Genomic DNA, 17,500 nt, shown 5'->3' on the forward strand with positions numbered 1-17,500 from the left:
AGGCTACTCAGCAAATGCTGACCAAATTTCACCAGTTTGGACCAATTCCATTCAAGCATACACGGCATTCATTTCATATAGTAGTATCTGGTTGAAATAGAGGCAGCAGGGGTTTCTTGTTTTCTCTATTTATGTAATGAACTCAATATGTATCTTGCTGTTGCAGAAGAGTAAGTACCTGAAGGGGTCTCCTACAGGACTCATGCACAGCACTACGTGAAGGTTGTTTCTGACACGCTCTATCAGGTAGTTAAACATGGAGTCTGCAGTCTCTGACACCTTGTTCTCCCTTGCAGACTCAGAAAGAGCACTCTGGATCTGCACAGTAGAAAAATACCAACACAATCAATAAACACATCCGCATACACACTAACATCTTTAAGTTTAATCTGTAACAGACATACCTCCTCAAATTCATCTGGCTTGTACAGGTTGGGCACTTCTCCAGAACTGAGGATATTGTTGATGTCCTCTAAAAAGGACTCATCCACGATCTGAGTGTCATTGAACAGGAAAACAGTGGGCTTGTTGTCCACTCCGGTCTGTCTGTACAGCTTCTTAAGGTCTGTATTAGACACAGCAATTATATTTATGCAATTACAAAAACAACCCCAAACACTTCATTAACTTTATTATTGTGTTTGCACTGTTCTGTTCATCTGTTGAGTCTAAAGGTCAGTAATATTTCATCAGGAAAATCGAAAACTCACACTTTTGTGGAAAATAGATTTAGACCAATTTATCACCCCAACATGAGTGGTAGAAATAAGAAATGGGTATTTTATGGATACTTATTTTGTTGATTTTATGTATAGTAGAGTAGTTAATTAGTTCTGTTATAAAGTTCAGTAGGGAACAGAACGGTCAGGAAAATGGCAGGGACCATGACAATATAATTATTGGACTTTATTTGGGAGATGTGCATTCTTAATAGGATCAGATATTGACTGCAGAAGAAAGCTGCTTCGGTGTCCTGTCGGTATAAATATTATTTATTTATTATTTATTATTCTTCCACCAGGGAAGGTGGAAACAGCTCACTGTATTAAATAGGGTCCACCCCTTCGGCAATAATAATAAGAGCCAGGGGCATCGCTGTATAAGATGTTACCAAAAAACTCCTGTCAGTGTCGTGGATAAATGCACACTGATGAATGTACAGATATAGTGTTTTCTCTGTTAGCTATGGATAAACATACACACATATTTGTGTATGATGTGCCATTTTCTAATTTTAAAAATGCACACTTTTTAGCAAACCCCTGTGTTCTTGCCACACTGTCAGTAATTATTTAGCACATTTGGGATTCTAGCTGCTTACAAAAATATCTAAAGCCCAAGCAGAATTTTACTTGGCAGTATTCTCTAATCAACTGCATGTGGTGTGTATATCAGCACACACAACAATTAGGCAATTAAAAAAGTATACATTTTTTCGGATCGATATCCAGAATTATCCAGTATATCTTACACAGTCTGGACATTATGGCTATAAAGCTTACCCTCTCTGAACTCCTGCTTGCGGTACTGCTTGGTGACCTCCACTTGAAACAACAAGTATTCACACATATAACTGGCCAGCTTGGTGAGGCTTTGCCTACCAGATCCTCCAATCCCCACCAAAAGCATATTTCCTCTTGGCTGACTGATTACACGCATCACCCGTGTCACTAAAAAAGCGAGAGATATTAATAAGGGCATGCACATTAAACCAAACATGCTAACACAAATAATTATCACATAAGCACATTAACTCATTGACATACAAGCATGCAGAACAGCTCACAAAAACTAATTTCATAATCACTCAGTATTGATTGGTTTAATGGTCTGCACTGAGCTGAGTTGAATGTGTCTAATCTTATACCCTTGTGTTTAATATGCAGCTAAATTCAGTGGAATGTGCATGTGCTCTGCCAAGTTTGTACCCAGTGTTGAGTGACACAGACTCATTACACAGTGTGTTGTGGGACTGGACGTATAATTGTTTACCCTCTTATGGGGTTTGTAATATAATTGCATCATTTATAGTGACAGAGAAGGGCAATTATTCAAGTAACAAGGGATGGCTACGTTCACTTTGCCCTGGACTTTTGCAGTCCAGTGTGGTTTTACTGTCTTGTATATTGACTTTGACGAGGTCCAGAAATAGGACATTTTTTAGCTCTTGTTTGCAGTTGAGGGCTACTCATGCTCTAGACTGCCATGGCACTGGCTACTGACATGTTGGACTAGTTACTCATAACCTGGATTGCCACTGGACGTTGCATTAGCTATTCCTGTATTGGTCGGGCTACTCGTGTATTATCCAATTGGTAATGCCCAGACATCGAGATTGGCACTAAGTGCTCAGGCAGTGAACAAAGCCTGGTCGTATGCACTGGGCTGACACTGTTTTTGCAGTTAATGCACTGAGTTGGCCACTTACTTAGATCATTTATATTTACAATTACAAGGCATTTTGGAAATGCCCTTATCCAGAGTGACTTACATGTATCTAATTCATACGACTGAGCAAAAGAGGGTTAGGGGCCTTGCTTAGGGGCCCAGGGGTGGCAGCTTGGCGGCCCTGGCCTTTGAGCTCACATCTTAGATGAATTAGATGCTTGTCACAGACTGAATTAGCTATTAAAATGAGATACAGTAACTATTCACAAACTGGGCTAGCTACTGTTAGTCTGGGATTGCTATTCACAGACTGGGGGTTACTGCGGCAACTCATAGACTGGACTAGTTCTATAGGGTTTGCTACACTGACTTGAATTGTACTGCATATCACTCAACCACTGGTGTTGTGGGGCTGTCTAGATGACGAGGAACTACTATTTATAAACTCGCACATGCTAAGGGATATTTATTAGACATTTGTGCCAATGTTTTTTGGCTTTTGTGAATTTTGATATGTATTGGAACTATGAGCTTACCATGTTCAATAGCATCTCTAAAGAGCACCAGATTCATTGGGACAACTCCAGGGGTGAGGTTATAGTCCTCCAGTTGAGACTCCATAAAACCTTTCAGAGATTTAAAATCCAGCAGATCTTCATACACATTTGGCTCCTTTAGAAAATCCCCTACAAAACAGAAAACAACCCCACACAACTGACTTAAGAATCAGAATCAAATCCATCTCATTTCTGATGTTTTTTTAATACTGTGAAAGTTTTATATGACTGAAATATTTGTTTATTCTGTGCAAACATAGCAAACATTCAATTCATATACGCTATAAGACATCTGAAACATTTGTTTATGCTCCTACCCGTTTATGAAATCCTAAATAGGACAAGTACATACCAAATATAGGCGGTTGTTTGTTGGGACAGATGCTGTGGTACGTGAGATCAAACAATGAACCCAGTTTCTCACTCAAAAGCCCAACGAATGCCTCCATATCTGCTTGATCCACAAGCCGATCTGAAAACACCCTGTACACAGACACAAACGGTAATCAGCTGAATGTTAACATTGGGTGTATAGCTGTAAACATGTGTGTTTATACTTTCTGACATAATTACCGAAAGCATTCGTGTATCCAAAGGCGTGTGATGCTCTGTTTGGTGTCATGAAAGTCTCTATGAGATCGTAGTAGACCTTGGAAGACCTAAAGAAGAAAGTTTGAGACAGTCACAATGATTTAATGAGATATTAAAATAACATTAGACAATAATGCAGTAAACGAAGGAACATATGTTGTTTGCTAGTTCATAAAATAATTCATATTTCACCTTGGAGATGTCTCTGAGGTTGAAGAGGTAGTGTATTTTAGCAGGAGTGGGTAAGAAGCGGGCAGTGATGGCGTAGTACAACTCCAGTGTGGCCTGAGTCAGAACATTTCCTATGGGCTTAACCTCTTCCTCAAACTCCTGCAGCTTCTGATTTATCATTGTTCCATAGATACGCGTGATTTGAGATTCCTAGAGACAGAGAGAAGGGGGATACACTTGTTGAGAAGGGGGATACACTTAAAATAAAGACGTTCAGTGGATCAGAAATGATCGCATTTAAAAATGACAAAGAGAGTAGTAGAACCATATGAGAGAGTGAGAGATGATTGGTGTGTGTATGGGGGGGTGTTCAGCAAAGAATACATGAAGAGGAAAATGCATGTGGGAGATAAGGTAAGGGAATAGAAAATGAAGTGATATGGAAAACAAGCTAGATGATACTTATACCAGGGCATGGTAAGTCAGACGGACAAATTGGAAAAGATTAGATGAAAATAAATGTTAAACAGGATGTGTGTGTGGGTGGGTGGTGAGGTGGTGGCAGGAGGTGTAGTTGAGTGAGCTTGCAGATTGCAAGAGGAAAATCAGAACTGAGCAGCAATCAGTCAGTCAGGAGTCTTTTTATGCATTCTGCCAAATCAGAGAGCCTCCAGTGTTCCTACTCTTATCATTTAATCATTTTCATTGCAATTCTGCCCGAGCAAGATGACACTGAGAATGATAATGAGCAGAATATAATATCAACAAAGGGGCAGCTAGGAGCAGGACACACACGGGCTCAATTACAAGACATATTCCACAAAATAAAGCATTTTATGTTTGGATTAAGTGTTTAAAAGTACACGTGTTGTAAATGAACAGGAACAAATTAATTAGGGCTTTTCCTGTTTTATATTAAATCAAAGGACTCAGTGTGGAGTTCCATGTGGAGGCTTACTCACCGCCGGGAATGTCATGTTGATGAGATTGAAGCGGCTCTGCAGGCGGCCTGATATGTGAGTCCTCCCTCCACCAGGAGGCCCCATGGAGGAAAGCAGAAACATGCCCTAAAACAGAGCAACAAAAGAGAGCAGATGGAGTCAGGGTGTGCACACAGTCTTTAAAGACTCCAGCCAGATGATATTTCCTTTGTTTTCCTGCTTCCTACTGACCTAAAACAAGTAAACAACAATTCTCTGAACAGTAATTTCAGAATCTCTGTAAAAATGACACCTTTAAGCTGCATGCATGATGAAACTGTGCATTTCACTCCTTACAAAAGGTAGAAATGAAATACTGAAGAAGAAAAAAACTTTTCCATTTTCCTGCAGCTAGTATTTTAGCCTCAACTTAGTCTCTTGTTTGTGTTCAGCGGTATTGCGGTGAGAATAATGAAACGTCAGAGAAACCGAATTTTAAGAAGTTTGAATCAGAATAAATGCAAAATGCTTAAGGAACAATCAAATAACAAACAGAGACAAAGAAGTACACATAACCGGTCATCATTCTCTCCGGGCTCTTACCTTGATACAAGTTTGTGTTTGCTTCTGCCGGTCATACCAGAAGCCGTAGTCGATCCAAAGACGAAGCAGCTCCAGAGGGGGCTGAGAACCAAAGGTGTCCACTGCTGGCATGTTCAGATCATCCAGGAAAGCCACCAGCTTCTTCCCTCCAATAGGTATATATACACCTTTTGTGCGTTTCTCCACTCGAGACTCTATGATTGCCTGCACATTGTTTGAGGAGGTCTAGGAGAGGGTCGTACAGAGAGTTAGACGAAGAGGAAAAACTAAAACAAGATTTAGAAAAGATTAGGTGGCCATTGCAAGAGACAAACAGATGATACATAAAGGGACTTGTGGCTTGTCATGATATTAGATGGGAGGGCTGAATCGAATCAATTAGTATCCTGCCAATGCCACTATTAGGATTGAGTAACACATTATATCCTGAGGTCTCTTCAGTGGAATATTAAAAAAGTTGCAGGGCAAAGTATTACAGACAGGCTGATAAACAGATGCAGTCCTGACTTTTTTCAATTCTGTAACGCTCTACTGAGTACATGTCATGTTTCTTCTGAATACTAAACACTGTAAGCAGAAAATATGTAGCTAGTAATACACCTCATTAATGTTCATTACACTCACTGTATTTAATAATTATACACTCTATGTAATACAGGTAACTGTGTTTTGTGTGTGCTTTCTGAATCATTGCTTTTGGACTGCAAAAATATTAGCCAAAATGCACACAGTAACTTGGGGGATTTCACTTTCTGTAAATCACATGATATAAATGCTGTTGCTAAGCTGCATATACTGTATCTACATATAAACCAGACCCAGCCTCACTTATTCACATTACTCTGTATATAGTTGCACTTGCTTCCACAAAAGTCCAAAACAATCCACTTTAAAACATAAGTAAATGGCAAAAATATCCTAGAGCACTGCTGGCAAATCCATAACAGACATCCTTTTACAGAGACTTAGCAAAAGTAAGCAGAGATTGGTAGGATATATAATAACGAATGATGATGATGATGATGATGATGGCTCAAATTGTGGATGATGGTGGTGATAATACAATGTGCCTCATAGATACAAGCTGCCAAGTGCTGTCTTCAGCCTGGGCTGTAATAAACAGTAGCTGACTCAGCTAATTGCAGCTGCCGGAGTGGAGGACTGTGGGAATAGATTGGGCACAAATTGACATCCACCCTCTTTTTTAAATATATTCCCAGCTCTGAGTTGAGATGACTCAGGTAAAATATATGTCTCTGAGTGGGTCAGATTGACAGTCAGTTTGAGACAAAGGCAACACATAGAAAGCTTCATCATATGCGGTGCATGACCAAATTATTAGTATTATCACATCAAATGATTGCTGAGGTGCTTGAAGGTTCTCAAGATGAATGAATGAAGAAATGAATAAGTGAATTTCAACATCTGGTGGTAGTGTGTGTGCAATTGTGCCCTGTGATAGACTGGCATCTTGTCCAGGGTGTACCCTGCCTTTTACGCTGAGTCTCCTTGGATAGAGTCCTGGTTCCCTGCAACCATGTAAGATAAGCAGTGTAGCGTGTGGATAGATGGAACAATTGGTAGGTACCTGGGAGGACATATTGATTGTAAGCATGGCCCATTTGGATGAATCCAGGCCTTGCAGAACACTCTGGGCAACTGAGGTCTTCCCTGTTCCCACAGGACCTGTCAGCAACACTGGGTTCTGACCACAAATGAGAGCATTGACCAGGAAATTATATCGCACTGTGTCCACTGTAGGAACCATGATCTTATAGAATGGAGCACTGTACAGAGAGAGAGAGAGAGAGAGAGAGAGAGAGAGAGAGAGAGAGAGAGAGAGAGAGAGAGAGAGAGAGAGAAATTGTGGATGATTTATTTCTATCAGGTTCAGGTTCCAATGGTTCTTGCTAAATTTCTCCTTCTAAAAGTCATATACAGAGGAAGCTCTAGAGAACTGGAAGTCACTTAGTATAAGAAGAGAATAGGAAGCAGAAAGCACAAAAATATTTTAAAAGTTAAAAAAGAAGGATGGAAAATTTGATGGGAGGGTAAAAAAAAATAAAGGGTGAAAAATAAAGTTAGAAAGGAGTAGAGATTGCATAAAGGTAGAAAATAGAGCTGAGAATGTGTACTGGAGGAGAATCTGGGAACTGAGGTGAAAAAGTTCTGATTGAGGACCTGAAAGTGCAAGAAAAGATATGAATTAAAAAAAAAAAACAAGAAAAAAAAAACAAAACCTGGCAGCGAACATAGCATAGGACAGAGCAAAGAGCCAAAAAGACAGGGGGTGATGAAGCGAGAGAAAGACATAAAGGCAGAATGAGAGACAGACAGAAAGAGCGAAAGAGAGAGAGAGAGAGAGAGCGAGACAGAGAGAGACAGAGAGAGAGAGAGAGAGAGAGAGAGAGAGAGAGAGAGAGAGAGAGAGAGAGAGAGAGAGAGAGAGAGAGAGAGAGAGAGAGAGAGCGCAAGTAATTAAGAAACATAGAATAGAGCAGATGACTCATAAGTCTGGGCAGGTAGCCACTGAGGAAGAGTGCAAGTACCTCATGGGCTTGGAAAAACAGGCACAAGGTCATACAGCCACTTACTTGGAGTTATAACGCCAGCCTTTGTTCAGCTTGTCCTCAAATGACGACCAGCTTTTGTTCTTAATGTCAACATAGTATTCATAGATGGTGTCCTAATAAACATGTAAATAATATATGATTTCATCAGTAAGTTCATTATTAAAAGAACTATATATATATTTGTTTTAGATTATAACTATTCTGAGTAAAAAATACTTTCCAAAATAAACTATTGTGTGAGTATGTTGGTGTTCTAAATATATGTAAAATATCACCTTGCTAGGAAAGGTGCCCTCCATCTGTCGTAAGAACTTGTCCATCTTCTTACGTCCGTCCTCGTCCACGGCTGCACAAACAGACCAGATCAAGCTGAAGATGAACCACTTCTCTATCATGCGTCCATAGTTCTCGGTGTCAGCTGGGTTCAGCTGGAGGGGAAGACGAAACTGTGCATATTGAATCTATGCATAGCTTGGGATTTGCTTTGTAGGTCCATTGCTTACTACACACTAATCTACCAGTCACTACTGATGATTTACTTTGTTACGTCAAAGTTTGTAGGAAAAGATGAACTTGAACACATCACAAAGACTACAGCTAGCAGACAACCAACACTTACCCTTGTGTATAGTTATTGCATTAAAAAAAAATCCATAATAGTGGTACATTTATGCCAAAAGCATTTATGTCATATCTTATTAAAACTGTTGAGAATTTGGATGGAGCCATACAAATCTACAATTTTACAACATGGTGTTGATTTTAAGCTAGAATAAAAAACAGAACGTTTGAGTTAATGGTCAGTCACCATAATGCAGCTGGATCTAAGGACCAATAATCAGCATGGTGTGTCAAAGAGAAGAACGGTTCTGCTTAAAGTTGTTATTAGAGATGCTAATTCTCGACAATGGAATTGGACCCCTTTATGGGAAGTGGTAGCTCAGGGTGTACATTGTTAGACTACTGATTTGGAAGGATGTGAGTTCAGATCCCAGCTCTGCCAAGATGCCATTGCTGGGCCCATGAGCAAAGCTCTTAACTGCTCAGTTCTATAAATGAGATCAATATAACTTGCTCTAGATTAGAGCATCTACCAAATGCCTTATATGTAAATACTACATGAGAGAATTCCTTTTTTCCTAAGGTGTGTTTAAAAATGCTTATTTGAACTGGGCGACAATTTAAATGTTAATCATAAGGAAGCAAAACTTGAATAGAACTTGCTTACTGAGCTTCAGTGTTTTCTTTAATTGAGAATTGTGTTCATTAGGTAAAAGTGTAGGTACAGTGATCTCACCCCATTTTCAGGACTGGCCAATGAGTCATAGAGTCTGCAGAGAGACATGACTCCATTCAGCTCAGTGATTGGCACCAGCTCCTTACAGTTAGCCTTCTTAAAGCTTATAGTCTTCTCTATGTATTTGTCAAACAGGCCCTCCAGATGATCTACCTCATCCTACAGAAAGTGAAAGGAATAAGAGAAGAGGACCGTTTTCATATAGCTATTAGTCTCAAGACATTCTAATAAAGAAAAATGACGACTTGATTATTGTTTTACAGAACCTTCTGCCGCTTAGCAATCCAAGACTGAACAAAGGGCTGCCATCCAAGGTCTGAGTAATCATTATACACCATTCCGCAGCGGGACACTGTTGCTGGAGACGCCACCGCCAGATCTTCCACCTCAAACAAAAGGGACACCTACAGTGACACACACACACACACACACACAAAACATTGAAACTAGGTATTTTGGTAAAGTAATTATTTTTAACAGTTGAAATTTTTTTTCTGTTTAACATCCTGCAGCATCTTTTAGTCTAATCTTTACCATATTTGTATCATATGTGTCACTTCTAAAGGATATCAATTTAACCCAATCCCCATACCGGCAAAAAAGAGATCAAAATACATATCTAATACAAAATCTAAAAGGCAACTGTTCAGGCAGTCAGTAAATTATGTCATAAATTCTCCATCTGCAGAGTTCTTAGTTGGTAGGATTTATTCTTACAGACGTAGGACTACATTTCCAAAGGGAAGAATTTCTGATTGCATCTAATAAATGCATTCAGGTAGGTCTAATTGTGCATAAATACCATATGCTCATCAAAGTGTAAGTAACCCCAATGACTTTTTTATTGTGCTGCTACAGTACTAAAATGTTTGTCTGCGGGAAAAAACCTGGAGTTTTGCTTTGATATAAGGGAAGTGAACAAGTGAGAGATAGTGTGACATGCTTTATATGTAAGTTCATACCTGTTCAGGCATGGAAATTCTCTCTCCATTAATAAGCGTGAGGACTTTATTGTCGTCCATCACTGAATTCATGCTTTCAATCCACAAGGTATCCACTGGACCATCAAACACAATCCACTTCTCATCCGACTTCTCATCTGAGGGACAGTTAGGAAATAAAGCAAATATGTATAATGTGCATCATTACACATCCTCTCTCTCTCTCTCTCTCTCTCTCTCTCTCTCTCTCTCTCTGTCTCTGTTTTTATCATTCTCTATCACAAATATAGACAAATGAATCCGTAAACATGTCTTTCTATCTTCAATTTTCTGTCTATTCTCACACACTTGTGGCCTTTTGGTGAAAAAGGTGAAAAAAGTTTTCTAGTTTTCTTCCATCTGACCATGTGTGTCTCATTTACCAACCCCATAACAACAACCACACAGCACAATCTCTCTGTCTTATACACACAGACACACTTATACTCTATTCTCTCTCTCTCTCTCTCTCTCTCTCTCTCTCTCACACACACACACACACACACACACACACACACACACACACACACACACACACACACACACACACACAGACTGACTGACTGGGTAAGCATGTAACATCAAACCTGTCACACACAGCTAAAGAAAGTGTCATTTCTGCTTTGGATGATCTCCTTTCTCCAAGCAGTGAGGAGGGGAAATAAACAAACAGAGATGAACAGCAACATATGCTAAACATATGGAGGCATTGCAATGCCTGATTACACCACTCAAACATAAAATTCCTTCACACCAAGACCTACACGGTAACAAGACACAAACAAAACCATGAAAGAAACTCAAGAAAACTGCTGCTGGAAACAGAATGACAACAAAATGTGCAAATGGAGCAAAGTGTATAGATTTAACTCAAGTAGGCAAAAAAAAGTTAATTGGCAGGCATCAAAAACTAAAGAAGAGTCCCATTATGGTAACCTGTGCACGTTTTTCACATGGTGCTGGAAACAATGCCATCAGTCCATTCGCAGTAGGACAGATTAAAGTGGCCTTGGGATTGACCACAAACTCCTGTTGGAGAATGAACAGGTTTATAGAAGGAGAGAGAGAGAGAGAGAGAGAGAGAGAGAGAGAGAGAGAGAGAGAGAGAGAGAGAGAGATGATTTGCAGTAAAGGGAAAGACACTGAATCATGAGGGACACCACAATGAAATGAAATGCAAGCCACAGGGGCCCACACAGTCAGACAGAACAGCTAGAGAGGGATAGCAACACAGAGAGAGAGAGAGAGAGAGAGAGAGAGAGAGAGAGAGAGAGAGAGAGAGAGAGAGAGTGTGTGTGTGTGTGTGTGTGTGTGTGTGTGTGTGTGTGTGTGAGTGAGAGAGAGAGAGAGAGAGAGAGAGAGAGAGAGAGAGAGAGAGAGAGAGAGCGGGACAGAGAGAGAGAGAGCGCTACATCATGTCACTCATCAACAGTAGCTGGCTTGCTGCAACAGAGAAAGAGAAAAAAGCAGCAGGGAAAGGGGATCTCTTTTGCACTGACAGTCCCATAGGAGCTGAGCTATGCAGCACACACACTCTCCTCTGACAAACACACACACACACCTTCCTACCCCAGAATACTGCGGTTTCTCCATTCTGCAACAGACTGAGGGAGACAGACAAGAAGGGAATTCGGAAAAGGGAGAAAACTGAGAGGTATTTCGGCCCACATTTCTGCTCACAGCAGGACAGAAGATTCTGAAGAGAACAGAAATAAGTAGATACAGTAAAAAAAAACCTGGCTCAGAGAAAAATGCCAAGAGCGACATTTAATCCGATCATCTCATGACCCTGTCCATCCTTAAAAAACAAAAAAACAATGTCTAATGTTATAAATACAAGAAAGACATCTGTTGATAGCAACTGCTCAGTAGCCGTGGTAAAGAACTGCAGAGAGGCAGATAAAGTAAAGAGGAAAACATAATTAGTGGAGCTTACAGAGTCATGCTGAGTTGACATAACAAGAAAAGAGAAATATCGTCAGACACCTTCTGGGCCCTGAGACGGGAACAGGCTAATGCCATCTCCAGTCAGCCTGTGACCGGCTGTTCCTTTGTGTGTGTGCCCATGTGCGCATGTGTGTGTTTGTGTGTGTGTATATGTGTGTGAATGTGATGTTGTGAGGCTGAGCTTAAAGGAAACAGAATGTACACCACCAATGTGAGGTTGTTTTCCTCAGCCCACACGCATGTGTCAGCCTCAGTGCAAGATATCGCAAGAGCTGATGACACAGTTATATGCTGCGCACACACACAAACACAGAGTTTCCCTAAGCTTGTAGGTGATCAAAGTAAGAAAGGAAACATCCATTTTAAATGCTTTTATAACTAGACGTTTAAAGAAAAACTGGATAAAATGTAATAAAATGTACCTAGGTTCATTGAGTTTACATGGAAATAAAGTGTACCTCAAAGAGTAGCAACTAAATATTAACAGTAGACACTGGCCCTATGCTCATAGCCGGCCTTTTGTGAATCAGGGACTGACTTCAGACCAGTCGTCTAAGGGCCTTTTTACACCTGGTCACTTCATGTGTTTTCTCTGATCCGATAGCTATCTGATTTGTTAAAACTGTTCCATTTACATTAGGCCACATAAATGCGTCTTGGCAAATCGGATATCAATCTGATCTTTCTACTCCCGCCCAATATGCAAATATATTGCACCTCATGTCCGGGGTAATTGAAATGGAACACGCTTTGGTGGATGCGGTTGCTACAATAAACAGCATTTACTGTTTGCTGCATTTTCGCTGGTGGCAGCAGTGCATTTTAAGACCCAACGAGACGCCTGGGTGAAAGAACAGAGCCAGCGCTGTTGGGAAAACATATTTGTTTCTGGCACGATGCACAACTCGCGAATCACCTGCGAGTGACGTACTTCCGTTTGGGAGGAGTATAGCGCTGACATATGTGGCTTTAACAACCACATACATTGTGACCAGGTGTAAAAACCCGCTCAGGTGTCCTCTGTCTCACTCTTGCTTTTAAACTTCATTGTTTGACATTACCTGGTGCGTACGTCTTTGTCTTATAAATCTGTCTTATACAAATATTCTGCAAGTGCTAGGTGAATAAAAACAATTATAACTGATAGCCTTATACCGCAGACCTGCTTATCCTCTTCCATCTAAAACACACTCAACAGTACCTGCACATGCAGTTCTCATAAGCGCTGACAGAACGCCGTCGGTCCACTCGTTGGTGGAGAGGTCATATTCACCGTAGAGTTCTCCAAGACTCACTGCCTTGGGGTTCAGTGGACAGTCCTGTGGAGTCATAGGTTAAAGGTCAGACCAAAAAAAAAATGGTACAGGTGTCAATTAGAAGGAGGAGTAAGTCAAATGAGGGATTAAAAAAAAATGTAGGTAGATGTCAGATAGGGAGTGGCTGCTGGAATGATATTTTGAAGAGTAAGTGTGAAGACAGTGGAAGAGGTTTGTGTGTGTGTGCATGCATGTGTGTGCATGCGTGAGTGTGTGTGTGTGTGTGTGTGTGTGTGTGTGTGTGTGTGTGTGTGTGTGTGCATTTGTGCGTGTTTGTGTGAATCATAGAATGTAGAGGTGCTGAGGACAAATAATGAGGAAACTGGAAGCGGTGATATTTCAGTGGTGGGACAGAGATGGCTTCCTGAAATAGATTATGCAAAATGGAAAGGTGTTGAGTCAGACTTAAAAGAGAGAAGTCAGGCAGTTTGAAATTATGTGGATGGATAGATAGAAAGATAGAAAGATAGATAAATAGATAGACAGACAGGATGAAAGAAAACCCTATGAAGAAAAAGCAGCATGTAAAAACTGTGAGATTTTGTGTCACAGAAGGAGAACAAGCTGGGCCATAAAACAGGGAGTGAAATTCATGAAGGGTTAGACACACCACAATGTTGAGGTAGACAGGAGAGAGCAAGGAAAACAAGAAAGTACATCTCCTGGATCACACACACACACACACACACACACACACACACACACACACACACACACACACACACACACACACACACACACACACACACACATACACACACACACACACACACATACACATACACATACACACACACACACATGCATCATTAAGGGGAAGATTTAAAAAATCACCAACAGACTGAAATGCATGCTTTTAAATCTGATTTATAATTCATGTTGATGTTCTCCCTCTATAATCATGCTTGAGGTGCAGTCAAAATCAATCACGTCACAAATTGAAAAAAGCTCTAACCATCTTATTGCTCACTACAAAGCACATAAAACAAGGGTGAAAAAGGGCCACTATGGGAAAATGTAATTATACATAATTGTAGCCTCTGATAACTGGATTGCACACATTCCTCAAAAAGGCATGCACAAGAAAACATATTATCACAACAATGTGTTGTAAGTGCTACCAATTATGGTGCGCTAGAATATGAAGCTCTGTGGTTTTATCAAAACTCCACCATGTTAGCTGTAAGTCTGTGGAGTGCTTTTGTTCTGTGTTAAGCATCCTGAAGAGCACAGCAATACCTGTGGAGAGTGCCTTTGATGACTGTTGTTTTGGTGTCAGGGATGCGAGACGATGGTGGGTTACAGCACTTGCTAACGCTGGCTTATTTTCATACTAATGAATGCCTTAGGATAGCCTCAGACAACAGCCGCTTTAGAAGGAGCTCTGTGTCAGATCAGTGCTTTTTCTTTGGCATTAAATCGTCTCATGTTTGAGATAATGAGATCGCAATATGACTAACTTATGTTGTGCTATTGTTGGAGTGAGCATTTGTCTGGGATAATAGTTGAGCTTTGAAACGCTTGCGCTGTATAATTGATATTTATATTCATGGAAACTTGGAGCTTGCGATATTATTCACATATTTTTGGATTCCTTAATTTAACTGGAAAACAATTAAGACATTTCGAGAGTAAATGTGTAAAGTGTGTTATTGTGACATGTTATTTGATGGTGTGCAAACGAGCAAATTCTTTTTCATGCTTTGTGTATGCTTGAGCACTTTGTATTTTGTCTCCGCAATCAGTGTATTGTTGTTAGATATCAGATGATGAAAAGCAATAAATTAACATTTTCATAAAACACAAGCAAAGGCCTAGAATAAAACTGAATGAATGCTGTATGTTAGATATGGGTGTAATACAACAAAGGCAGTGGACTTTTAACAGTCCTTAAACTCACATGGACAAAGTTGAAGCCAGGTTCGCCTTTACGATTCAGGGTGCTCAGGGTGCTCTTTAAGGTCTGCCAGGTGACTGATTTGCCACTGCCTGTCTTGCCTACGATCATGGAAGAGTGACGCGAGTTCTTGGTTTCGTACATCTGAATGACTTTGGTCATGGTGAAGGGAGTGACCTGCAGACCGCTTTGTCGAAGCTCTGCTTCTATTGTTTCTCTCAGCTACAAAAAAAGGAATCACACATGTAAAACCTACACAACCACACAGTAGCTAACAATCATACAGCAGATAAATAAGTTTGATAAATAAACAATAAACTCTATCATCTACTTTAACGATTCCTTAAGAGGATAATAGAACTGTACAACATTATTACTTGAATCCCAAACTGATCAGCAAGTACAAATGAACCGGCAAAAGATATGTCTCAAACTTAATAACCATAAACAATCCCAGCACCCCCTTGAGTGAGACACACACTCTTCAGAGCCAGATTACTACAAAGGCATTAAAGCACTCTACCTCTAATTCAAACCCTCTCTCATTTCTTTTTTTTTTTTACCTCATTAACCGTGTACAGAAGCATGAAAAGTAAAGAGATCAGAAGCATCTTAGCAACAACGCATTAGCATTAAGATTCGAGGGTGGAGCTTTTTGCTCAACATGACACTGCAATGAAAAATTTCCCAAAGCAAAACGGACAGATGAGAGCAGACGGTGTGGGGGAAAGTCTGCTGTCACCGTATGCATGTTCCTATGAATGCAAATTTGTGTACGCGTGTGTAAATGTGAATGTGGCTACATACTGTTCTTTCACCTCCTCTCTCACACACTTGATTGCTGCTGATGCATGCAGCAGTTGCTGCCTGTCTAGGCTTGAGCTGTGTAGGCGATGAGACACATACCAAGCAACACATCTGCATTGTGCTGCATATCTGCTGTGTACGCTCACACACCACCCTGGTGCACAAATGATGACCCGAAGCATGTCCCAAATAATCAGACATACATGTGACTACTTCTTTTCTCATTCTAGACATGAACTGCTTTGCTGATCACTACACAATTTTTAAGATAGAGAGAAACATCCATTTTTTGAGAGAAACATCCTCAGCAGCTTCAAGTGAAGCTCAGAAGGTGCTGGGCATGCCGTATCACATGACAACATACTGTATACCGCCTGTATAAGTCTGTAAAAGCTAGAAATGTCACCTTACTCGATACAAACTGATTCTAGTCATACCTTGCCATAGTCGATGGTGGGTGTCTCCACTACAGGAAATATGTCCTGGATTATTCCATTAAACAATGGGAGGTCAATGGCGGTTAGTTTAGCAATGTTCATGTCCTTCATAGACATGAGCAGGATCTGGGGTTAAAAAAAAAAAAAACAACCATTCTCAGACCTATACTCTAGACATAACTTTAATTAAGCATTAAAAGAAACTGCTCCTATATCACTATATGACATAATGTGTGTTGGCATAGTGTGCTGTTATGTTCTTTTTGTGCCTCTCACTTTGCTTTATCATCAACATAAGGGGCAGAGGGTAGTGGTAAATCTGTGGAATAACATTTACTTTACATAAAGAATATTTTCCAGCACGATCATTTAAAAAAAAATCCAGAAAAAGAAACAGAAGTAAAGTTTGAACTCCGGTAGATGAGATGAGTCTTTTTAAAGGTTCCTTTCAAGTTCGGTCCTCTTTGATAAATTTTTTATCATAGCCCATATTCCCAACAGGGTGTAAAGCATTAGTTTTAGTGTTAAATTTCGATCAACAGTGACACACATGCGCACATATACAAACAAGGCACTTTTGGTAAAGTATGAATAAGTCACCACAGGCCCGGAAGTGTTTTTGTTGTATCGTGTTTTCTGTTTGCATCCAGTGTTTTCTGTGTGTGAATGTGTAACTGTTGTGTCTGCATTGCAACCTCTTCATCTGCGACATCAGGACAGACTCTGCGCTTCTTTCCAGCGTAGCGGAGCAGAGAGGTGAGTGCACGCAAGCCAAAATCATAGTGATCCTGCTTAGACAGCTGCTGCACTGCCAGACTGTAGAGTGTGAACACTTTCTTAGCTAACACCTGAGACACACAAAGGGATGGGGTAAGAAAATGATGTGAGAGTATGTAACTGAAGTGGAAATAAATTGAGATGCAAAAAAAAAAGAAGAGTATTTCTAAAAGGATTTGTGTTACTTTTCTTCAACATTGAATGGAAATCAATAAAAGTCACAGCGAGACAGTGAGAAA

General features: G+C 40.3%; 1 protein-coding gene across 2 annotated transcripts in view; it reads right to left on the bottom strand.

Annotated features, from left to right (window-relative positions):
• dnah2 (dynein, axonemal, heavy chain 2) overlaps positions 1–17,500 on the bottom strand; it is a 123,524-nt gene that overhangs the window by 28,894 nt on the left and 77,130 nt on the right. For both annotated transcript variants that reach the window (XM_047817847.1, XM_027164959.2), the window contains exons 39-57: positions 17,180–17,332; positions 16,485–16,610; positions 15,244–15,462; positions 13,229–13,346; positions 10,063–10,199; positions 9,367–9,504; positions 9,101–9,259; positions 8,079–8,231; positions 7,825–7,916; positions 6,819–7,017; positions 5,231–5,455; positions 4,670–4,774; positions 3,729–3,917; positions 3,519–3,604; positions 3,298–3,428; positions 2,925–3,074; positions 1,503–1,670; positions 405–565; positions 179–318 (exon numbers count right to left, since the gene is read on the bottom strand). In XM_047817847.1, coding sequence (XP_047673803.1) covers positions 179–318; positions 405–565; positions 1,503–1,670; positions 2,925–3,074; positions 3,298–3,428; positions 3,519–3,604; positions 3,729–3,917; positions 4,670–4,774; positions 5,231–5,455; positions 6,819–7,017; positions 7,825–7,916; positions 8,079–8,231; positions 9,101–9,259; positions 9,367–9,504; positions 10,063–10,199; positions 13,229–13,346; positions 15,244–15,462; positions 16,485–16,610; positions 17,180–17,332 — 2,849 coding nt within the window. The remainder of the gene's footprint in view (positions 1–178; positions 319–404; positions 566–1,502; positions 1,671–2,924; positions 3,075–3,297; positions 3,429–3,518; positions 3,605–3,728; positions 3,918–4,669; positions 4,775–5,230; positions 5,456–6,818; positions 7,018–7,824; positions 7,917–8,078; positions 8,232–9,100; positions 9,260–9,366; positions 9,505–10,062; positions 10,200–13,228; positions 13,347–15,243; positions 15,463–16,484; positions 16,611–17,179; positions 17,333–17,500) is intronic.

The sequence above is a fragment of the Tachysurus fulvidraco genome, chromosome 1 (assembly GCF_022655615.1).
Source record: "Tachysurus fulvidraco isolate hzauxx_2018 chromosome 1, HZAU_PFXX_2.0, whole genome shotgun sequence".
NCBI lineage: Eukaryota > Metazoa > Chordata > Actinopteri > Siluriformes > Bagridae > Tachysurus > Tachysurus fulvidraco.